This window comes from Podarcis liolepis (assembly GCF_965112155.1).
Source record: "Podarcis liolepis genome assembly, chromosome: 2".
In the NCBI taxonomy this organism is placed as follows: Eukaryota; Metazoa; Chordata; class Lepidosauria; order Squamata; family Lacertidae; genus Podarcis; species Podarcis liolepis.
Genome location: NC_139555.1, coordinates 118619764 through 118644410, shown reverse-complemented (window position 1 = coordinate 118644410; position 24647 = coordinate 118619764). Strand labels below are relative to the sequence as shown.

At 47.3% G+C, this 24647-nt stretch overlaps 2 protein-coding genes across 7 annotated transcripts; one reads left to right on the top strand and one right to left on the bottom strand.

Annotated features, from left to right (window-relative positions):
* Positions 1–1814: 1814 nt before the first annotated feature.
* On the bottom strand, positions 1815–9201 carry LOC310701698 (uncharacterized protein). Of its 3 annotated transcripts, none has more exons than XM_083492977.1 (3): positions 8901–9201; positions 5550–5703; positions 1815–3617 (listed from the first exon to the last, which is right to left on the bottom strand). In XM_083492977.1, the coding sequence occupies exons 2-3, from the start codon at positions 5608–5610 to the stop codon at positions 2410–2412; spliced, it is 1269 nt and encodes a 422-aa protein (XP_083349103.1). In that variant the 5' UTR covers positions 5611–5703; positions 8901–9201; the 3' UTR covers positions 1815–2409. The 3 variants fall into 3 exon arrangements, with proteins under 3 accessions (XP_083349103.1, XP_083349104.1, XP_083349105.1); XM_083492978.1 differs by lacking the exon at positions 8901–9201 and adding an exon at positions 7058–8149 and having other exon boundaries at positions 2158–3617; positions 5550–6529; XM_083492979.1 differs by having other exon boundaries at positions 2159–3614.
* Positions 9202–10536: 1335 nt separating this feature from the next.
* On the top strand, positions 10537–24116 carry LOC310701231 (uncharacterized protein). Of its 4 annotated transcripts, none has more exons than XM_083491801.1 (4): positions 10537–10684; positions 14831–15755; positions 19442–19553; positions 21811–24116. In XM_083491801.1, exons 2-4 carry the CDS (start codon positions 14952–14954, stop codon positions 23079–23081), a joined length of 2187 nt encoding a protein of 728 aa, XP_083347927.1. In that variant the 5' UTR covers positions 10537–10684; positions 14831–14951; the 3' UTR covers positions 23082–24116. The 4 variants fall into 4 exon arrangements, with proteins under 4 accessions (XP_083347927.1, XP_083347926.1, XP_083347925.1 ...); XM_083491800.1 differs by having other exon boundaries at positions 21808–24116; XM_083491799.1 differs by having other exon boundaries at positions 14831–15761.
* The last annotated feature ends 531 nt before the right edge of the window (positions 24117–24647 follow it).

Here is a 24647-nt window from a genome sequence, read left to right as displayed (position 1 = left end):
CAACACAGACTGGCAGCAACTCTCCAGGGTTTCGGGGAGAGAGTCTTTCCCACCTTCTGCATTCAAAGCAGATGCTCTGTCACTGAGATACGGCCCTTCCTTGAGGCAAGGGGGCTGATTTTGAGTGCCAATCGGGTGGTGTAATTTTGCCTTTAAAAAATAAAAAGCTTAAGGTAAAGGGACCCCTGACCATTAGGTCCAGTCGTGGCCGACTCTGGGGTTGCGGCGCTCATCTCGCTTTATTGGCCGAGGGAGCCGGCGTACAGCTTCCGGGTCCTGTGGCCAGCATGACTAAGCCGCTTCTGGCGAACCAGAGCAGCGCACGGAAACACCGTTTACCTTCCCGCCGGAGCGGTACCTATTTATCTACTTGCACTTTGACATGCTTTCGAACTGCAAGGTTGGCAGGAGCTGGGACCGATTGCGGGGATTCGAACCACCGACCTTCTGATTGGCAAGTCCTTGGCTCTGTGGTTTACCCACCCGCGCCCACTATCTTAGCTTAGCATGGTTTTAATTCTTCTTCACTACCTGCGGAGTCAAGCTGAAGAGCACAGAGTGTTCCATGCAGGCTTTCTAGAGTGGCTATTCTGTGATGATGTCATCTTGAGCAAGGTGCCGCCTCCTTAAAGAAAAACGCTCTAGGAAGCCTTCAAAGAAAGCAAGTGCTGAGCAGAGCTGTCTGAGAATGGCTCTGCTACCATTTCTGGAAGTGGCCAACCAGTTACAGAATAGTGTTTATGGGTTGGGGGCTGGAGCACGACATCATTTTGTGTCTCCCTTGTGCACAATGAGGACAGATTCCTGACTGACACTCGAAGATCTGCCCACCTTGGAAGAATGGCAGATGCAACTGATAGACTACATGGAATTGGCAGGAATGACTGGCAGAATCCGAGACCTGGGAGAAGAGACAGTGGAAGAGGACTGGAAGAAATTTAAGGACTATTTGCAAAAGTACTGTAAACTGTACAAATGTTAGAATGATGCAGGATAGAAAGATAATCTGGCATTAGTAACTTAGCGGAAAGAGGTATGAAAACAACTGAACTATAAGACCAAAGTTAAAATTTGATTAATATTATGTTAAGTTTAATAACCTAAACATTTGATAATAAAGGGTAAAATTGGAGACATAATATGTGAAAGGTACAAATTTAAACAAGATTTGAGAGAAGGTGAAGTATTGTTGAACATGACTTTTCTAAACGGGAACGCAGGAAAGGGAGATGTGAGGGAGTTTGAAAAGAAGGATACGGAAATTTGGTTTTTGAAACTTATTTATGCTGTATTTCTTTTGCTCTGTGTGTATTTTTTTTTATTTTGGTGATGGTGTTTTATCTGTTTGGTGTTATATTGTTTAAAACCTTTAATAAATATTTTATATTAAAAAAAAAAAGATTCCTGACTGACACTCTTCCCGGGCTTGATGTCACCACCTCATCTTATTGACACCAGCCCAGACCTAAAACAAGGGACGACAGCTCAGTGTAAAGCAATCGAAAACACATTAACTTAGAAGTAAGTCCTGTTGGTTGGTGTCAAGGAGCCCAGCATCTGAGAAATTGCACCTTGTCTTGTGTCAGCGGTGGGATTTTGTCCCCGCTGCACTCCTGCGTTCCATTGTTGTTGTTTTTTTGTTTAATTTTTTTATTAGGTAATTCAACAAAACATATCATCTTAAAACATATCATCCTTATTTTTTTCCCTCATTTCCCCCCTCCCCCTCCCTCCCATAAACAACCCGCCCTCCCCGCCCCCCCCCCTCAGTTCCAATCTCTGGTTTCTCCACAAATGCCATTCTCTGCATGTTACAGAATTGTATAAGTCCTTAATTTATTTAACTAATGATTATCAATAAAAAAATTGTGAGTGTTTATTCAAAGCCTGCCAAGGAGTCCAAGTCACTTGGTTGCGTCTTTAGGTACTTTGTAAAAGGTTCCCATTTCTCTTTAAAGTCCCATTCCTCTTTAAAGGGACGCGGGTGGCGCTGTGGGTTAAACCACACAGCCTAGGACTTTGCCGATCAGAAGGTCCGCGGTTCGAATCCCCGTGACGGGGTGAGCTCCCGTTGCTCGGTTCCTGCTCCTGCCAATCTAGCAGTTCGAAAGCACGTCAAAGTGCAAGTAGATAAATGGGTACCACCGAAGGTAAACGGCGTTTCCGTGCACTGCTGTGGTTCGCCAGAAGCGGCTTAGTCATGCTGGCCACATGACCCAGAAGCTGTATGCCGGCTCCCTCGGCCAGTAAAGCGAGATGAGCGCCGCAACCCCAGAGTCATCCGCGACTGGACCTAATGGTCAGGGGTCCCTTTACCTTTTATCCTTGTCCCATAGTTTATGTGTCAATTTTGCCAGTTCTGCATAGGCCATCAGTTTCTCTTGCCACAATTCTTTAGTTGGGATTTCCTCAGTCTTCCACCCTTGTGCTATTAAGACTCTCGCTCCTGCGTTCCATTGCTTGCCAGTTGGCTTTCAGGTGGATTTTATGATGTCTGATAAGATGCGAGCTGGCGCTGAAGCTCCTCCCGCACTCGGAGCATTGGTACGGCTTCTCCCCGGTGTGGATGCGCTGGTGCCTTACGAGGTGCGAGCTCATCCGGAAGTGCTTCCCGCAGCTTGGGCAGGCGTAAGGCTTCTCTCCCGTGTGGGTCCTCTCATGCGCCAGGATATCTGAGCTCTTGCTGAACATTTTCCCGCACCAGCACTTGTAGGGCTTCTCGCCCGTGTGCGTCCTCTCGTGAGCGATCAGCGTGGATTTCTGGCTGAAGCTCTTCCCGCACTCGCGGCAGGGAAACGGCTTCTCCCCGGTGTGGGTCCGCATGTGGGTCACGAGGTTGGAGCTGGCGCAGAACCTCTTCTCGCAGTGAGAGCACTTGAAGGGCTTCTCGCCCGTGTGGATTCTCTGGTGTCTGATGAGCAGCGTGCTGGACGTGAAGCCTTTCCCGCACTCGGGGCACTGGAACGGGTTCTCGCCCGTGTGGCTCCTCGTGTGCGTCACGTAGTGCGACTTCTGGATGAAGCCCTTCCCGCACTCGGAGCATCTGTATGGCTTGGCCCCCGTGTGGATCCTCTGGTGCCTGGTAAAGTCCGAGCTCAGGCTGAAGCTTTTCCCGCACTCCCAGCACTTGTACGGCTTCTCCCCGGTGTGGGTTCTCTGGTGCGCCGTCAGATGGGAATTCTGGTTGAAGCCTTTCCCACAGGTCAGGCATTTGTACGGCTTCTCCCCCGTGTGGATTCTCTGGTGGCGGATAATGTCGGAGCTCACGCTGAAGCTCTTCCCGCACTCGGAACATTTGTATGGCTTGTCCCGTTTCTTATAGGTCCTCCTGCTGATCACAAAGTCTGGCCTCCAGCTGTGGCCTTCGCTGCCCTCCTGGATCTCTCCTGGGGGGACTCTCTGTTGTACTGTAGATCCACCAAGTCCTTCGTAGCCGCCCCAGAAAGGAACAGAGTTTCTTTCTCCCTCTGAAGGGCAGCTTCTCTGCTGTGTCTCCAGTCCCTGGTGAGGATGAAAAACCACTCCTTCTGTAACGCCCTGGGGGGGCTCCTCCAATCCTGTGGGACGCTCTGTGGGAAATGTCTGTGCCTTCCCCTTGCGGAGAGAGTCACTGCCTGCTGGAAGAAGGAGAGAACTGTGAAGGACCGTCTCCACCCCCATCATTCTGCCCAGACGCTGAGGTCCAGCGCCGAGGGCCTTCTGGCGGTTCCCTCATTGCGAGAAGCAAAGCTACAGGGAACCAGGCAGAGGGCCTTCTCGGTAGTGGCGCCCGCCCTGTGGAACGCCCTCCCACCAGATGTCAAGGAAATAAACAACTACCTGACATTCAGAAGACATCTTAAGGCAGCCCTGTTCAGGGAAGTTTTTAACGTGTGATATTTTACTGTATTTTTGGTTTTTATGGAAGCCGCCCAGAGTGGCTGGGGAGGCCCAGCCAGATGGGCGGGGTATAAATAATAAATTATTATTATTATTATTATTATTATTATTATTATTATTATTATCCTTGTGATACAGTGGTACCTTGGTTTTCGAACATCATCATCATCATAATAATAATAATAATAATAATAATAATAATAATAATTTATATGTACCCCGCCCATCTGGCTGGGCTTCCCCAGCCACTCTGGGCAGCTTCCAACAAAGATTAAAAATACATTAAAATGTCACACATTAAAAGCCACTTCTCACAGTTTAACAACTCCTAAACTTTGGCCGAAATCTGCTTCCTGCTCTTACAGACATAAGAAATGGCCCCAAACTGAATCAGGCCGTTGTGGTCCGTCAACCTCATTATGTAGTGACTGTGGCATCAGCTCTACAGAGTTTCAGACAGGGAACTCTCCTAGTCCTACCCGGAGATGCCAGGGATTGTAATCTGAGAGATTCTGGGGCTTCAGAGCTCCATGCAGACTTTCCATTACAAGACTAGACTACAGTGGTGCCTCGCAAGACGAAATTAATTCGTTCCGCAAGTTTCTTCTTCTTGCGAGTTTTTCGTCTTGCGATGCACGGTTTCCCATAGGAATGCATTGAAAATCAATTAATGCGTTCCTAGGGAAACCGACTTCAGACCAGGTCCGGGGACAGTCTGTCCCCCGACCTCTTCTGAAGGCTGGGGGGGGGGACAAGGGCTTTTCTTCCCACCCCCAGCATTTTAAAAAACCCCGGGACAGCGGAGGGCTTCTCCGCTGTCCGGGGCGATCTTAAAATGCTGGCGGGCGGCATTTTAAAATTGCCCCGGGACATCGGAGGACTTCTCCGCTGTCCGGGGCGATTTAAAAGCCCCTGGGAAGGCAGGCAGGGGGGACAAAGACTTTTGCCCCCCGCCAGCCTTCAGAAGAGGTCCTGGACCTCTTCTGAAGGCTGGCGGGGGCGAAAGTTTTTGCTCCCCCTGCCTGCCTTCAAAAGCTGTCCGGCCAAGGCTTCGCGGACCTCTGCCGGCATGCGGAAGCCTGCGCGCACTGACATCAGCGCGCCCAGGCTTCGCGGACCGCTCCGCCAGCAGCGGCAGCGCTGCCGCTGCTGGCGGAGACTTGCCGGCATGCCGAAGCCTGCGCGCGCTGACACCAGCGCGCCCAGGCTTCGTGGGCCCCTCCTGCCTTCAAAAGCCGTCCGGGATAGCGGGAAGCGCTTCCCTGCTATCCCGGACTGCTTTTAAAATGCTGGCGCTGGGGAGCAAAGCCTTTCGGCCCCCGCCAGCCTTCCTGGACCTCTTCTGAAGGCCGGAGGGGGGGGGAAAGGCTTTGCTCCCCACCGCTAGCATTTAAAAGAGGTCCCCGGAGATTTCCCTATGGGCTTTCGTCTTGCGAAGCAAGCCCATAGGGAAATTCATTTTGCGAAGCGCCTCCAAAACGGAAAACCCTTTCGTCTAGCGGGTTTTCCGTCTTGCGAGGCGTTCGTCTTGCGGGGCACCACTGTATGTCTCCTGATCCTATGGAGGGATCCCTTTTCCTCTGGTTAGAACTCACTCCCCACCCCTGCCGGAGACAGGCCTTTGGCTTGCTGCAGCACAGCACTTATTCATGTTTTGCTTTATTGCATACCTCTTTCAGCGTGAAAGACTCGCTGTTCCAGAACTGTGGTCTCCTCATGGTCCTCTTGCATGACTCCCTTGCGTGGGGTTCTCTGCTCTTGTGGAGATCCAAAAGGAACTTAGGTTGAAATGCAGGGCAGCTTCTCCAAGGACGAGTGCAGCTCCTGAAACAATAACCTGAAGGTCATCCTTGCTGTTCCCTCCCCTGTCCACCCCTCCTCATTGGCTAGGTTGCAATGATGTCACAGAATGTTCACAGAGACCTATATTATTTTATTGGCTGATCTTTAGCCAAAACTCTTGGAAGTAGATTACAGGAGTAAAATACTGGAGGGGAGGGGAATATATCAGAGGCAGGACAGATGAAATATTCCAGGATAAAACATCCACAGGTGGAGAACAACCGCCATCACCCGGCTAGCGTAGGAAAACCGCTGCAACGACCTCCCTGATAGGCAGCCATCCAGCCTCCATTTAACAACTTCTAACAAAGGCAAGCAAAACACCTTCCATGCTGACTTCTGCTTCAGAATAGGATATATTTATATGAATTCTTCAAACTTACACACCCCTTAAGAATTAGGTAAGGAACCAAATGTTGCATAATACTGTTTTATAATTTATGATAATTTAGAATTTAAATGTATTTTCATGTAATGTTTGATACTTCCAGCTGATGAAGGTGAATACATCGAAACAGGGCCCTGTCCTGGTTTCTGATCCATAACAGACTTCTGACTTCTGCTCAATGATTGAAACTAAGACCTTCACGTCAAATCTGACTATGGACTAACATGAACTTATCTCTACTCATAAACTCTTATCTTGAATACTGTAACGAATTATTGTGTTATACATATCCTTATAAGTTTGAGTTTGTAATCTCTATTTGAGTTTGTAATCCTTGTCAGAATGCATACTTTTGAATGGATTAGTTTTTGTTACAATTGACTATTGATTTGCGAGTAGGGACCACTCCCACTTTTGAAACTTACTGTATTTTTTGCACCATAACACTCACTTTTTTCCTCCTAGAAAGTAAGGGGAAATGTCTGTGCGTGTTATGGAGCGAATGCCTATGGGTGGTGGTGGGGATCTGCTGCAGTTGTGAGCAGAGGATCCATGGTTTCCCTTCCTTCCCTCCTCCGTGGCTCGCTTTGAAACAGCAAAGCAGGAGAAGAGCCGCTGAGTGGAGAGCAGAGAGGGACAGAGAGCCTGCTTGCTTTAAAGGAGCAAAGTGGGAAAGGAGAGGAGCCACTTACACATCCTTGTCCCTTGAGTGCTTTTCCTTCCCTCCCCACTTAAAACGTGGTTACAAAGTGTGGATCCACATGGATCCTCAGGATTTTTGCATTGGGCTACTCCAAACTCACTGTCAGATCACATGTCTGTGGCCACAGCACGAACCACAAAAATCATACATCCACTGTTTCGTTTAGAATATTTTTTTTCTTGTTTTCCTCCTCTAAAAACTACGTGCATGTTATGGTCTGGTGCGTGTTATAGAGTGAAAAATACGGTATATTGGCCAGAGTTCTTGGTGTGCTTTTTTCTTGGTATATTTAATAACAAGAACTCCAACTTATTTGACTTCTGCTTTGGAGGCAGAGATGCTGCTGAACGCCACTTGTTGGAAACCTTAGAAGAGGAGAGGCCTCTTGTGCTCAGGTCCTGCTGGCAGGTTCACAACAAACGTCTGTTCGGCCACTGTAAGAACAGAATGCCGGATCGGACTTTATCCGATTTGGCAAATCTCCCCTAGAAAGACTAATGTTTGATGCAACCTGTCTGAGAAAATTAATGAGCAAACGCCCAGATTTTATTTCATCGGAACTGAGTGAAGATGGCGTCTGCCACCAGAGAAGGACTTTTGGATTGATTCGGCATAAACACCAGCGTGTGAGGACATTCTGCAAACAACAGACTTACCAGCTGCAAAAAAAAAAAAAGGAGAGTCATACAAATTTCACACAGAAGCACGTTATTGTTTATTTCAACTCGCCTGTGGAAACAACTCAGAGGCCACGAAAGAAGGAAGGATAACAACAGGAAGATTTAAAGAAGGAACTATTGGAAACTCAAGGCAGCAGAAACAGAAGATGATTATAACCCCACCGAACTTGAAGCATGGGAAGCCCCAACAAAAATTTATGATTTGGCGGAATATTTGGACTATATGATATGTTTTTGTATAATTTTGAATACTTAATGTGATTTGATTGGATTGTTAAAATGGAAAATTTAATAAAAATTATTATATTTTTTTAAAAAAAGAACTGAATGCTGGACTAGACGGGCCATAGGCATGACCCAGAAGGCTCTTACGTTCCATGTTCAGAGTAGAACCATTGAGACTGGTGAACTGAAGCTACTCGTGTCTACTGAGTTCAGTGGCCCTACTCTGAGCATTGGTGCCAAACGCCTTGCTCTGCTTTCCTTTGAACCCCATCAGTGAGACCAAGAGGAGGGTCTTGTCATCTCGGCAGCCCAGGACCTCCGGACACGCTGTCCAGGCTTGCTCCCCAATGAGATCACTTTGGTGCTGCCCCCAGAGATGGAAAGAAGATAAAGTCCCTACCTGAGAAGTTAATGGACTATGTGGAAATGGCTAAAATGACCGGAAGAGTCAGAAATCAGGAAGACCAATTTTTTAAATATATATATATATATATATATATATATATATATATATATATATCATTTTAATTAAATTTTCCATTTTAACAATCCAATCAAATCACATTAAATATTCCAAATTATACATATACATATCAAATAATCCCAATATTCTGCCAAATTATAAATTAGGAAGACCAAAATTTTAATAAGGAATGGGGGGAATTTATAACTTATCTTAAAGACCATTGTAAACAGTGAAAATCGTTAGTAGGATTGGAATATCACTTGCAGTTTAAGGTTGAATTCCGAACATAATGGAAGAGGCAAAGGATCTGGAGTATCATAAAAGATGTGGGAGGAAATGATTAACACTAGGACCCACAAAGGGGAGGATGGAAGCCCAGGAGATTCCTAGGAATCTTGTTTTTATTATTTATTTTTTGATATATCTCTGTAAAGTTTTAATTTGGAAAACCAAATAAATAAATTGAATTTACCCCCTGCAGAGCTCCAACTTTCCCGCAACCTTTAAGAGACTACAGTGCCCATAATTCTTTGAGAATTATGGGGGGTGGGTTTCAGATGCAGTTTGTGCTCAGCCTCAATCGGTTCCTAAACAAACTGGGAGCAAGAGGGGTTGCATGCAGTAGGGCAGGGCGATGGGGGGGGGGAGAGGGCCAGGCCCCACCTTTTGCTTGCAAGAGCTGAACAACAACACCCCCTCTCCATGCATTTAACTCACCGCTCCTTTGAGATCAGCTCCTGCCCTTCAATTCGGCTGCCCCTCCTGCAAGCAGCTAGTCCTCTGGGTCAGAACCAGTTTCCAGGGGGAGCAGCCCAATGGCAGAACAGGAAAGGGCGCCGGTATTTACACTCCGCCAGCAGCCTCCTTCAAATACGTATTTATGAAATCTCTGCGTGTGTATTTGTGTGTGGCGTGCTGTCCTCCAAGCCTCTCTAGGCCTCCCAGCTCTGTCACTTTAACCCCTTCCAGTAGCACCTTAGATACCAACTTAGAAATGGGAGTGCCTGATCACCTCATCTGTCTCCTGAGAAATCTCTATGTGGGACAAGAATCATAGAATCATAGAGTTGGAAGAGACCACAAGGGCCATCGAGTCCAACCCCCTGCCAAGCAGGAAACACCATCAGAGCACTCCTGACATATGGTTGTCAAGCCTCTGCTTAAAGACCTCCAAAGTAGGAGACTCCACCACACTCCTTGGCAGCAAATTCCACTGTCGAACAGCTCTTACTGTCAGGAAGTTCTTCCTAAGAAGCTACTGTTAGAACTGGATATGGAACAACTGATTGGTTCAAAATTGGGAAAGTGGTACGACAAGGCTGTATATTGTCTCCCTGCTTATTTAACATATGCAGAATTCCTCACGTGAAAGGCTGGGCTGGATGAATCCCTAGCCGCAATTTAGATTGCTGGAAGAAATATTAACAACCTCAGATATGCAGATGACACAACCTTGATGGCAGAAAGTGAGGAGGAATTAAAGAACCCTTTATTGAGGGTGAAAGAGGAGAGCGCAAAATATGGCCTGAAGCTCAACATCAAAAAACGAACATCATGGCCACTGGTCCCATCACCTCCTGGCAAATAGAAGGGGAAGAAATGGAGGCAGTGAGAGATTTTACTTTCTTGGGCTTCATGATCACTGCAGATGGTGACAGCATGCATGGTAGCTTCAAGAACACTGTCCAACCATCTCGTCCTCTGTCGCCCCCTTCTCCTTGTGCCCTCCATCTTTCCCAACATCAGGGTCTTTTCCAGGGAGTCTTCTCTTCTCATGAGGTGGCCAAAGTCTTGGAGCCTCGGCTGCAGGATCTGTCCTTCCAGTGAGCACTCAGGGCATATTTCCTTCAAAATGGATAGGTCTGATCTTCTTGCAGTTCCTGGGCCTCTCCAGAGTCTCCTCCAGCACCATAATTCAAAAGCATCCATTCTTCGGCGATCAGCCTTCGTTATGGTCCAGCTCTCATTTCCATACATCACTACTGGGAAAACCATAGCTTTAACTATACGGACCTTTGTTGGCTAGGCAATGTCTCTGCTTTTTAAGACGCTTTGCATTCGTGAGAAAATGCTATAACGTTTTTGCGCAGTTGCAAGAGCAAAGAAAGATCTAATTTATTTTTTAAAAAAACAACCAAACCACCAAATCAGTTGCTCATATTCTCAGCATCCACTCATAATGAGCGACTGCTTCCCTGCTCCCCTGCCTGCGGGGAAAACCAACCAACCAACCACCCCTGTGTTATGCGTTTCCGAAACCCCGCACGTCTCTTCTTATTTCCCGTGTGGGTATTCGAAGGGTTAAGGCAGCCGAGCGCCGTCGAACGAAACTCCTAGAGAGGCGAAGCGAACTTCGAAGCCGCGCTTTGTGGGAACGGGAGTGGGAGGGAGGGAGACTCCAGGGGAGGAGAAGAAGAAGGGGAGGGAAAAAAACTCGAGAGTTCCTTCCGGTTGGAATGTTCGGAGCAGCTGCACAGCAGGAGATGAATGGAGGCCGCGTGGTATGGCAAGGGAAGGGTCGAAGCGGGGATGCGCAGCGGGCCGGGGGCGCGCGCAGAGGTGCAATGGCAGGGCCGGGAAGGGCGGGGCTGCTTAGGGGGAGGGGGGTGCAGGAGGGGTGAAAGCGGTGCAGCCCCCAAGGGAGTTCTCGCCCTCCTCTCCCCCCCCCCTAGGGAGGTTCTGCAGCTGCGCCCCGCGGGCCCAGAGACACCAGCTCTGCACGCAGAGGGTCCCGGGTTCAAATCCTGCCATTCGCATTTCGGGCTGGGAACGCCCCCTGCTTGAAACTCCTGGAGAGGCGCTGCCGGCCAGTGTTTGCAGCGCTGAGCTGGATGGATCCCCACGGTCTGACTCTGTGCAAGGCGGCGCCCTGCGTTCCTATCCGGGAACGGGATGAAGTCATCTCAAATGTGAGGGAGGAGCGGAAGGAGTGCAGAAAGTGGTCCCAAATTCAGCCCCCGACATTTTCATGTAGGGCTGAAATCCGGGAGGGCTGCTGCCAGTCAGTGCAGAAAGGGCTGAGCTAGGTAGAATAATAGATTTTAGAGTTGGAAGGGATCCAAGGGATCATCTGTTCCTCAGTACTGCCAGAGGCATAGGTAAGCCACGCATCTCTTATTGGAATAACACCGTGGATTGGGCACCTGAAGGCTCCGCAGTGCCCGAAAGGGCTGGAGGAGGTGGTAGACCAGGCAGAGGCAACTCAGCCCTCCAGATGTTTTGGGACCACAGTTCCCATCATCCCTGACCACTGGTTCTGTTAGCTAGGGATCATGGGAGTTGTAGTCCTAAAACATCTGGAGGGCCGAGTTTGCCTATGCCTGTGGTACACAGATTCCCTGCAGGCTCTGAGTGCTTGCACTGGGATTCTGGTGTGCCCTGCCCCACCCTGCGGGCATGCAGGCGGCCCCAGGCACCCAGGTGGCTAGCTACGCCGCTGGCACTGCAATACCTCAAGGACTCCCTCTCTCCATATGAACTAACCAGACCCTGAAATCATTCGCTGAGGCCCTTCCTGCTGTGCCCCCTCCGCAAGAGGTCCAGAGGATGACAACACAAGAACAGGGCCTTCTCTGCAGTGGCTCGTGTGGCACTAAAGATATATATATTTTTAGGCACCAGGCGAAAACGTTGCTCTTCAACCAGGCCTTTGGCTGATTAACATTCTACACTCTCTTAAATATGTTTGTAGGGGGGGATTATTATTTTGTTTTTATTTTAACTTTTTGTTTGTATTTTTACCTTGTGTTTTTAGCTTGTGAACTGTCCTGAGATCTTGTGATGGGCGGTAGATAAATCTAACCAAACAAACAAGCAAAACAATGCAATGCAGGAATCTCAGCTACATGACCAATGGCCATCCAAACTTCTGCTTTAAAATCTCCAAGGAAGGCGAGTCCACCATCTCCAGAGGGAGTCTGCTCCACGGTCAGAATCACCGATCTTGTAATGTGAATCCATTGGTTGCTGCATCTTCCATGTGAGAGCCCTTAAGATATTTGATGATTCCATCCCAACTCAGTATAAGGCAGCCAAGGATGTTTCCCACCCTGGTCTTCCCATCTTAAAAAATAAATAAATCCACATTTCCCCAAACGTTATGGAGAAACATGTTATGGAGAGGGATGATATATCATGAATCCAGCAGCATCTGGGAGTCCTATAAAATTCCCCATTAAGGGGTTTGTCTAGCCCAGAATTGTCTGCTCCAATCTCTAGTGGTCCTCCAAGGTCTCTAGAAGAGGTTCTTTCCCATCACCTGATTGAAATGTGAATGAAGAATCTAATCAATTGTGGCCAAAGGTCAGGGGATGGTGGGAATTCTAGTCCAGGAGTGCTTCATGGAATCTCCCACCCAGAGGCAACAGATCTCCAGTAAATAGCCATGGTTGGTGGTGCCTCAGCTCAAAAACTGAGTCTGGTAAGAGAAAAGATGTAGAATTCTTCTGAACAACACAGGGAAAAAAACAACCCCAAGTGCAGCTTTGATTCAGAGCGAGAATATATTATTGTTATTGTCAGTGTCATTGTTATTAAAAATTTGTATACTACCCTTCACCCGTATATCTCGGGGAGATTCGTGACATCAAATTACAACATAAAAAAATGCAAAATACATAATAAGAACGAAAACATACCATTAACCCCTCCCTTCCCTCAACACATTTCAAAGGGCATCAGATGTCCAGCCAAAGGCCTGGTTGAAGAGGAACCTTTTCACCTGGCACCTAAAGGTGTATAAAACAATACGATAAAAAATTGACTTGCCCATTTTGGTAGTTATTTGTTGGGCGGGTGAGGTTCTTGACCAAGACTTTGACCTGAATAATAAAGTGAAGCTACTTTACACAAAGCCAGACCATTGGCTCATCTAGTTCAGTATTGTCTATACCTGGATCGGAAGAGAGTCTCTGCTCCAGAGGCCGAATACAAGTTTTTCTGCCTCCTCTTTGGACAACTGCTTTGAATGGGATTGAAAGAGAGCAGGCCGTCAAATGAACATGTTGATCTCTCTCACTCTAGTTCACATGTCTCCCAGTTTGGGTCTCAAAGAGAACGCGATCAGTGATCGCTAGCCTCAATGGCTATGTTTTGCCTTGACTGTTGAAGGCAGTATATGGGTCTGAATACCGATTGAACTGGGAACTGCAACTAATCAACTAAAACAATCCAGAATAAAACAAATTCAAGCTTCAAGGAAAATATTTCAGATCCTGCTCTAAGTGACATTTTGCTTTCCCCATATTTATTCACCTACTTAATTTATAGAGCTGCCCCGTAGCGGAAGAACTCTAGGAAACCATGGTGGTGTAGTGATTAGAGCATGGTTAGGCAAACTAAAGCCTGGGGGCCGGATCCGGCCCAATTGCCTTCTCAATCCAGCCTGTGGACGGTCCGGGAATCAGTGTGTTTTTACATGAGTAGAATCTGTGCTTTTATTTAAAATGCATCTCTGGGTTATTTGTGGAGCATAGGAATTCATTCATTTTTTTTCCAAAATATAGTCCGGCCCCCCACAAGGTCTGAGGGACAGTGGACTGGCCCCCTGCTGAAAAAGTTTCCTGATCCCTGGGCTAGAGTTTTGGACTAGGACGTGGTAGATCAGGGTTCAAATTCCCACTTGGTCATGAAGCTCGCTGCGTGACCTGGGAGTCAGTCACAGCCTCTTAACTTACCTCACAGGGTCATTGTAGGGATTAACTGAGGAGCGGGGTGACCCAAGTGCTCCCTGGAGAAAAGGGTGGGATATAAACAAGCTCTTCTGCTCACCAGGCAGAGGGCCTTCTCGGTGGTGGCTCCCGCTCTGTGGAACACCCTCCCATCAGATGTCAAGGAAATAAACAACTATCTGACTTTTAGAAGACATGTGAAGACAGCCCTGTTTAGGGATGTTTTTAACGTTTGAAGTCCCCCCCCAAAAAAACAACAACTGAAAAAAGAAAAATCACAAACATCAAATTCAACATCCATATTCATTTTCTAACATAAATCTATTACATAATTAACTAAATTAAAATATACCAAATTACTCTAAACTTCTCTTTGCTGTATACAAATATAGAGAGATCTTATATTAAAGCTTTTATATTATAAATAATATTTCAAACTCCGCTTCACCCATGTGTGATCTCCCCCCCCCCTTCTTCTTCTTCTGCCTTGTTGTGTTGTTATAATTTAATCATTGTTCAGCTGATTCTTTTATTATTTCCTTGCTTACCCCTGCACGTTTTACACGTTATCTATTAATATTCCAGTTCCGGAACCATATTTTTTCATATTCCTTCACTGAAGGTTTTATTTTATTTTTTAGTGTTCTGTTGAAAGCTACCCAGAGTGGCTGGGGAAACCCAGCCAGATGGGCGTAGAAGAAATAAATAAATTATTATTATTATTTATTATTACCTGCTTATGAAAGCTGGAGGGGCAGCCAGATGGAGATGTCAGTCGCCCACCTGGCATCCAGAGATCTCCATGTGGTCGTAATTGGACCCACGCCGGTTGCAAAATGAGCCTGGCATCTGGGGGATTTTGAACCCTGCCTAAGAGACTTCCGTTTTGCCACTTCGAGAATGCAGGACCAGACGGGCTTTTGCCCTGATCCAACAGGTCTCTCCTTACGTTGTTTTGTTTCTGTGTCTTTCCTCCAGGAAACAGCTTCTTTGGAACATGATTTGCTCTCATTTCTAGACACTCGGCGATCCCCAGTTAAAATCTGGAGAGAGGTGGAGAGGCCTTGGGAGGCTGCCCTGCAGGAGCGAAGTTGCCGCGATGTCTGCTGATCAGGGAGCGCTGCCAGATTTGGGTGCCACGTTCCCAGCCAGGCTGGATCGGGCTGTGCCGTCGGTGATGGAGGAGGAAATGGAAGAGAGGGAGGAGGAGGAGGCTGGAGCAGCAGACCCCATGGCGTGGGCAGAAGGAAATGATGATCCCGGTGTCACCCGGGCCGTCAGCGTCGGGGATTATTTGCCGAGTTTGCCAGGCCAGCGTTTTAAACACAAACCAGGGCTGTTTGTGGATGTGGAGTCACAGTGGCGGGAGCTGCCAAGGAAAGCAGACTCACAGAGCTCCGATGAGAGGAGCCCACAGGCGTTGGACTCTCCACACCAGAAGACTATCCAGACTTTTCCACCCTCCATCAAACGGGAGACGGAAGCCACCGGGTGCCTCACAGAAGAGTGGGAGACCCAAACCCAGCCTGGCCTTGGCAGGACACCCCAAGAGGATCCGCCGAGCGTGGATCCCTCGGGGCCCCTGCAGGAAGAAGGGGCCCCGGACGAGGACGCCGTCATTTCGGAGATCCAGCGCCAGCGCTTCCGCCAGTTTTGCTACCGGGAGGCGGAGGGGCCGCAAGAGGCCTGCAGCCGTCTCTGGTTCCTCTGCTGCCGGTGGCTGAAGCCGGAGAGGCACACTAAGGAGCAGATCCTGGAGCTGGTGATCCTGGAGCAGTTCCTGGCCGTCCTGCCGCCGGAGGTGCAGAGCTGGGTCATGGAGGGCTGCCCAAAGAGCTGTGCCCAGGCGGTGGCCCTGGCGGAGGGGTTTCGGCAGAGGAAGCCCGAACAGCTGGAGGAGCAGGTGGGGGTGAGGCGCATTGTTTGGGCATGGATGCATACAAGTTTTATGCAGCATTGCGTAACATTTTATTTTTTGGGGGGGTGAGGGGTGATCCATTTCCTCTTTTATTATTATTTTTATTTAAGTATTCCTTAGACAGCTCAGTGGGACGCAGGTGGTGCTGTGGGTTAAACCACAGAGCCTAGGACTTGCCGATCAGAAGGTGGGCGGTTCGAATCCCCGCGACAGGTGAGCTCCCGTTGCTCGGTCCCTGCTGCTGCCAACCTAGCAGTTCGAAAGCATGTCAAAGTGCAAGTAGATAAATAGGTACCGCTCCGGCGGGAAGGTAAGCAGCGTTTCTGTGCGCTGCTCTGGTTCTCCAGAAGAGGCTTAGTCATGCTGGCCACATGACCCGGAAGCGGTATGCCGGCTCCCTCGGCCAGTAAAGCGAGATGAGCGCCGCAACCCCAGAGTCGGTCACGACTGAACCTAATGGTCAGGGGTCCCTTTACCTTTACTAGACAGCTCAGTATTTAAGTACCACATTTTTCACTCTATAAGATGCACCAGACCATAAGACACACCTAGTTTTTGGAGGAGGTAAACCAGAAAAAAAATATTATGATTCCCAGAAGCCAGAACAGCAAGAGGGATTGCTGCGCAGCAATCCCTCTTGCTGTTCTGGCTTCTGGGATAGCCGCGCAAGGCATCTTCAGGGCAGCGGGATGAAGGCTCCCCCTGCTCTGAAGAGGTTCCGTGCGCTGTTCTGGCTTCTGGGATAGCTGCGCAGCCTACACTCGCCCCATAAGATGCACACAAATTACCCCTTTCAGGAGGGAAAAAGTGCGTCTTATAGAGCGAAAAATACGTGCTCCCTAGCCAGCATACGAAGAGTCTGGCAGCTGCATCAGACCCATGGCCCATCTATTCCAGCATCCTCTTCTCCCATTGGCCGCCCAGATCCCCAGCAGGAAGCCCCACAAGCGGGACATGAGCACACTTTGCTTCTGCTCACCAGCAATCTCCGCAACAGCAGGTATTCAGAGGCAGGTGTTCAGAGCCTCTGACCCACAAGAGGTCCGGAGGGTGGCAATGCGAGAACAGGGCCTTTTCTGCAGTGGCGCCCTGCCTGTGGAATGCTCTCCCCAGGGAAGTTTGCCTGGCGTCTTCATTATACAGTGGACGCTCGGCTTGCGAACGTGGTCCATGCGGGATGCACGTTCGCAAGCCGCGTCGGCGCATGCACGGGTTGCAATTTGGCGCTTATGCGCAAAGATTTAGCATAATTTAGCAATCTGCGCATGCGTGACTGCCAAAATCCAGAAGTAATCTGTTCCGGTACATCCAGGTTTCAGCGGTCCGCAACCCGAAAAAACGCAACCTGAAGTATCTGTAACCCGAGGTACGACTGTACACCTTTAGGAGCCAGGCAAAAAGGTTCCTCTTCAACCAGGCATTTGTCTGATTGACATCTTTTTAAAGGTGCTGGGGGGAGGGCAATGATTGGTTTGCTGTCGTTCTTATTTTTATTATGTATTTTGTTGTGTGTTTTTTTGTATTGTCGTTTTATTTCGTGAACTGGCCTGAGATCTGTGGATGAAGGGCGGTATACAAATCTAATAGATAACAACAACAACAACAATAATGTATTAGTAGTTGTATCTATTTCAACTTCATTTTAATATTCTTGCATTGGAACAAAGCTGCCCTTTGGTGGGGGGGGGGGTTTCCTGCATTGTTCAGAAGCATTCTAGATACTTTATTTGGACCAGACTCTGTTTTGGAGCTGAGCCACCATCAACACTGGCTATATACAGTGGTACCTCAGGTTACATACACTTCAGGTTACAGACTCTGCTAATCCAGAAATAGTACCTTGGGTTCAGAACTTTACCTCAGGATGAGAACAGAAATTGTGCAGCAGGAGGCCCCATTAGCTAAAGTGGTGCTTCAGGTTAAGAACAGTTTCAGGTTAAGAACGGACCTCCGGAACGAATTAAGTTCTTAACCCGAGGTACCACTGTCCTGGAGATCTGCTGCTTCTGTAAAGCAGGGATGTGGCATTACAATTAATAAAATTAATGGAACATAGCCATTGTGGCGAGTAGCCATTGATAGCCCTCTTCACAAAATTTTCTAATCCTCTTAAAGCCCTCAAAAAGTTGGTGGCCATCACTGCTTCCTTTGGGGATGAGGCTTATAGTTTAACCATGGGCTGCTTGAAGATGGACTCCTTTTTACATGTTCTTCTAACTTTTGGCCCAAATCTGCTATCTGCACTTGTTGGTTATTCTCTGTGCCAGCTACCGCCCCCTTCCCACCTCACCTATATGAAATTAGATGAAAAATTAGGTTCCCTATGTCATTGAAATTCTACTCAATATTGATCCAGAGTAGATTCTGTCAGGAAAAAGCAGCAATGCGAAAGCCAGCTGCAGGTGTCTGGAATGCAAAACAGGATGTTGATGTCTTGGACTGTACTGTTGGGGAAAAGGGGGAGTCTATTCTCTGTACTGAGCACCGGATGTTAGCTCAGAGTGTCATCTGACCTGTACTGGAAGTACAGGGGTGGAGTTTCTTACTCTACTGTTGGAGTCTGAAGAGTGCAGACACGTTTCTCTGTACTGCTGGAATGACAGGAATAAAGACATGTAAATAGATTTCTATCTATCTCTTTACCCCTCCCTGAGGGAAGCAGGGAGGAGGGAGGAGAGTGTGTGTCCCTCTCACGCTGAGTGGGATCGCAGATAGTGACCTCGCCTGTATCCTGCCGGGAGACGCAGACAGGGAGGTCAACAAGGATCTCAAACCGAATGCCTGGAGAAAAGGCCAGTGACCTCTGACTGCGGCTGAGAACCTGACAGATTCCAGTGTATATTAGCAGAGTAAAAACTTAGACACGTTGCGGGATTCCCAAAAAATACACCAAAGGCAATGGATATTTCATCCAGCAGAGCTTTACTGTTACTGAAGGCAAATGAGCATAATGGTCACAAATTCAATGCATTCAGGATTGGCACTGTCCATAAGAAATCCAGTTGCAGCAGAGTTAACTGAAACTTACAATAACTTATAATAAGACTAAAGGCTTAACACTATCTATGTACCAAACATCACACCAGGAGGGAAAGAGATAGAAAGAGAAAGCGTGAGACCCAGGCTCCTTCTGGCCTTATTATTATAGTCAGCATGACCTTGGCAGAAAGAGATAACAGGAGCAATTTAAGCCAGCTGTACTCAGCTTCTCTGAAGAAAAGGAATAACCCAAACATCATTAACCTTCTGCTTGTTTCTTTCACGCAGAGAAGAAACCTTCCAGGACCCTCTTGAACTATAATAATAATAAATTTTATTTATACCCCGCCCTCCCCAGCCAAGACCGGGCTCAGGGCGGCTAACACCAGATATAAAACAATTGATTGAAATGCAACTTAAAAAACAAGATTAAAATACAACATTAAAATGCAGCCTCATTTCTGCAGAAACTCAAAAACTTTTTTGGGGATGAAACATCAAGTCTTTACCAAGGCTAACTATCCAGACTGGTCCTACATGGGTCATCACAGATGGAACTATGCAGAATAGGAAAGAATTCTGTACATCAGATCAATACTTTCTGTACTAAGAAATGCAAACTGACACCTTAGTCCTGCCGTCTCCTGCTCTCTGTCCCTCTGTGCCAGATGGAATCTTTGTTTCTGTTTCAGGTGCCGGCAAAAAAGAGAGGCCTGGATTTTGCTGCGGCAGAAGAGGCTCTGCTGGACTGTGATCCGAACCGGGCGTTTGGGGAGGGTGACACGGTTGCTGCCAGCTCGCTGGGTAAGGATTAGCAGGGTTTCGGATGCTCTGAAGCCTAGATGAGGCCTAGGTGGACTGGCCTAAGGTTTCTTCCAATGAGGCAGGGTCCTGAGTCTCTACATGCCAGAGATGGGGCAGAAAGTGGATGGTGATTATTTCTTGGTAGTTCACCTGAAGACCGATGCATTTCTGACGCGCAAGGATTTAGCAACAGCAACAGGAGAAAGACTCCCTCCTCAAAGTTTGGGAGTCAAAATGTCTTGTTGGAAAACCGATTAAAAAAAAAAAGTGTTATGTGGGGGGGGGATGAGAGAGAGACATTGCACATACCTTTGAAAATCAAGAAAATCTTTAATAAATATACATTAAAAATTATAGACCTATTTTAAATTAGATTACATGGCAAAAGCAAGCTCACACCTCTCACAGAGATTGTTTAAGGTAAGAGGCATGTTCATAATTATATTTTGGGAACCATTCATGTTCTTAGCAACTGTCTTGTTTTATACTTGCTCATATTATAAAGTTGTTGCGTTTTATGTTATAAATCAAGCACTGCATGTATGTGTGTGTGTGTGTGTATATATATGTATATATATATATATATATATATATATATAAATGTCTTGTTGGAGTAACTCAGGTGTTTGTTTTTTAAGGGTCTCCCGTTTGCTTGTTTTTGTTTTTTAAATATTTATTGAGAATTTTCAATAAAAGTGTAGAGACAGCAAAACAAGGCAAAAAATTGCTTGAAACGGTTATACAAAACAACAATTGGGTATACAGAATTCTATAATCATAGAATGGTACAGTTGGAAGGGACCCTGAGGGTCATCTAGTTCAATGCCCTGCAATGCAGGAATCTTTTGCCCAAGGTGGGATTCAAACCCACAACCCTGAGATTAAGAGTCTTGTGCTCCACCAACTGAGCTAGGCTCCTCCAGATGCTGGACTCAACGGGCTGTGGGGTCTGATCTAAAAGGGGGCCACTTTACAATGCACCCAGGAAGAGGTTTCTATAATCTGGGCGTCACCTTGAGGCCGAAGGTCTGAAAGACAAGAGGCTGCTTCTTATAGCTCCTTATTAATTACCTGACCGGTGTGTTTGAATAGCACCATTGTTGGTGTTGTGGTTAGGGTGGATAACTAGGACCAAGTAAACCACAGCTTGAGACGCGCTCTCTCTCCCTCTCTCTTTTTAAAATAATTTTTATTGAATGATTTTATGTTACAAAAAACATTACAACCATACTACCACAAAATATAATTGAGAAATAAAAATTACATACATCAATATTTTGTTTGTTATTTGTTATTTACCCTCTTATTTCCTCCCAAACGTTCCATACAAAACACACACATACACAAACACACACACACACACACACACACACACACAAAATAATAGTGATAATAACGAAAATAAATATTTCCCCCCTTTTATCTTATAAAATCTTTTCTTCAGTTTTGACTTCCTGTCAAGTCCCTCCGCATATATTTTATCTTACAATTGAATGTACACAAAACAATAAACCTTTCTATATAGGCTTTCCAGTACATTCAGAAAACATAATAAATCCTTAATTGTTGTCCACCTCCTTTTACTTCCTTTGTCACTCAAACGCTAGCACAGAGTCAAAACTATTATTGTATTTTTGAACCTATCTCTCTCTCTCTCTCTCTCTAGTCTACCTCACTGGGTTGTTCTGTGGATAAAAGTTAGTGTGGATCATGCCACCATGATCTCCTCAGGGTGAAACATAGGATATAAATGCAGCAAATAAATAAAAGCAGCATACACACTGTTCTTTTCTTACCACCCCTTCCTCTTCCATCCTCACAAGAACCCTGTGAGGTAGCTCAGACAGAGAGGCAGCAACTGGCCCAGTGAGCTGCATGTCTGGATTTGAACACAGATCTTCCTGGCCTTACTCTGGCAACATAGGTGGCCCTATGTATGATGATTGCCATAGCTCATCCTGAACCCTAAGCAGGCTTTCAAATTCTTCTCTCATGTGTGGTGTAGTGGTTAAGAGTAGTAGTCTCGTAAACTGGGGAACCGTGTTCGCTTCCCCGCTCCTCCACATGCAGCTGCTGGGTGACCTTGGGCCAGTCACACTTCTCTGAAGTCTCTCAGCCCCAGTCACCTCATAGAGTGTTTGTTGTGGGGGAGGAAGGTAAAGGAGAATGTTAGCCGCTTTGCGACTCCTTAGGGTATTGATAAAGCGGGATATCAAATCCAAACCCTTCTTCTTCTTCTTTCTGTCTACCTCAGCAGGCGAGGAGCCAATGACCCCCAACGAAGAACGAGATCGGCCAGAGTGTTCCGATGACGAAGACGAAACAAGTGGGGTTGTGATGGGCAGCCTGGAGGAGGAGGGGGACCCCCAGTCCGTTAAGCCCGAAGAGGCCTCTGAAAGGTGGCCGGGGCCCAAGGAGCATCGAGGAAGTTCCCCAGGGGCGAAGCCCGTTTCTCCTCAGGAGAGGGCCGAGACGCTCGGTGAAACCGTTAACCAGCCGAGGATCTGCACGGTGAAGAACGAGGACGCCGGCGCTGAGGACGCCGGCGGCTTCCCGGACAGCTCGAGCATCATCGAGTTCAAGGTGACTCACACGGGCGACATGCCTTACAAGTGCCTGGACTGCGGGAAGAGCTTCAATTACAGCACCAGCCTCGTCCGGCACCAGAGGATCCACACGGGGGAGAAGCCGTACAAGTGCTTGGACTGCGGCAAGTGTTTCTGCCAGAGCTCGGGCCTGACGATCCACCAGAGGATCCACGCCGGGGAGAAGGCCTACCAGTGCCTGGACTGCGGGAAGAGCTTCCGGGTCAAGTCTCACCTGGTACGGCACTCCATCATCCACAAGGGAGAGAAGCCGTACAAGTGCTTGGAGTGCGGCGTTGGCTTCTGCGAGAGGTCGGAGCTGAGGATCCATCAGAGGATCCACACGGGCGAGAAGCCGTACAACTGCGCCGACTGTGGGAAGAACTTCTGCCGGAAGGCGGATCTCACCCTTCATCAGAGAATCCACACGGGGGAAATGCCCTACACGTGCCTGGAGTGCGGGAAAGGCTTCCGGTGGAGCTCGAACCTCATCACGCACCAGAAGACGCACTCCGGGGTGAAGCCTTTTGAGTGCGCCGAGTGCGGGAAGAGCTACTATTCCAACATGAGCCTTATCCGTCATCAGAGAGTCCACACGGGGGGAACCCCGTACATCTGCTCGGACTGCGGGAAAAGCTTCTGCGACAGCACCAGCCTCACCAGGCACCAGAAGATCCACACGGGCGAGAAGCCCTACGTCTGCCTGGATTGCGGGAAGAGCTTCAACCGGAACTCCAACCTTATCTCTCATCAGAGAACCCACACGGGGGCCAAGCCGTTTCTGTGCGCGGACTGCGGGAAGAACTTCAGGTCCAAGTCGGAACTGCACAGGCATCACACGGTCCATGCGGGAGAGAAGGGCGAGAAAAGCGCAGCCGGCGGAGATCCTGAGGTTATTCCTTGCGAGAAAACCCACAGCGAGCAAGAAGTTAGATACGAATAGAGGAGCGCTGGGGAAGAGGAGATCTCTTTCTTCTAAGAATGTACTAATCCGTGCAATGTATCATCCTGCCCGCTGATGTACTTTGACACTCTGCCATGCCTTTTTCTTCTCTTCCTTTGCAACCCCAAGAATTTAGGTTTCTATCCTTCTCGATTTGGACAGCCATCATGACATCTCATGCCAACTTCTTAATTTTTCTCCTCCCCTTGGGGTTCCTGAGAAACCCTTACCCCCCCAAAACCCCTTCCCCTCTTTCTTCCCCCTGCCCCGGGGTAGGGGGGTTCGTGGGAAACGTTTTTTAAAAACTGCCTGTTTCGCTCTTCTCCCTGCTCAAGCTGGGATCCACAGGAAACTTAAAATGACAACTTCTTTTTTATTTTTTTGAAAATCATGTTGTTATGTGCTGATTATATCATGAATTGCTAATTGCATGATTTGAAATAACAATATTCCCTTTTTTGTTTTTTAAAAAAACACTAATATTTTTGGCATTTTCCTTTAGGGCACTTAGCCGGCACCACATTCCAGGATTTGATGTGGCCTGGCTGCTTCTATGCCTTGGTAACTGAGCTCAGCTTCTGCTGATAATCTCTCTCTCCGCCCAGAGGCTGGCAGGAGACCTTGCACTCTCAATCCTACAGGGGCGTGTCTTAAATCATTTGCTACTCGGATCTGTCTGTCAGCAGCATCCAGGGATGAAAAATGGCTAATACTCTAAGTATTTAAATAATGTAGGGTTTTATTTTGTTCTTTTTGAAGTACTTACTCCTAAGTTATCAGGAAGTGTTTTGAAGGCCTGAAAGGCAGAAACTTAATAATATTGTTTAAGATTAAGCTTCCTTTCTAACAAACCTTGTCTGAGTTCCTCTTAAGAGAGCCCCCCTTTCCTGTATGTCTGTTTAAAAAAATATGTTCCTTTGCTCCTCTTATGTCTTGCATGATTTTCCTTAGGTGGCGATTTATTCTTCTTTCCCCCTCTCCTCCATAGCTAACATGTTCTGAACATGTTTATTCAGTAAAATTTGTTTAAAGATCTGTTCCGGACGTAGTCATTATCACCTGGGCTGTATTATTATTATTATTATTATTATTATTATTATTATTATTATTATTTCATTTATGACTCATTTTCTGTGAAGCGTCTCAAAGTGATTTCACAATACAATGCATGAAATGTATTGGAAAAAAACATTATTATATATAAAAACATTATCGCATCTAACACACAAACAGACTGGGTTAAAAAAATATCGACCTGTAAGGCTTGTTGAAAGGGGAACGTCTAGGAATAAAAGCAGAGTGATCCATTCCTATGATTATCCCCCAAAATGGATAGAACTGCAGTGTTTTCGGAAAGGGCAGCGATTTATGCTGTAAGGCAAATGTGGAGAATCTCTGGCTATTGCAGATGTTGTTGATGACATCTCCCATCAGCCGTGCCCAATGGGCATCCTTTTGAGAACCAGTTTCAGTTTGGCAGCATCTGCGGGGCTCCTCCCTGCTTTAAAGGAACTTTAGTAATATATTACATAAATTGGTAGGCATGCATTTTAAAAAGTTAAAGGA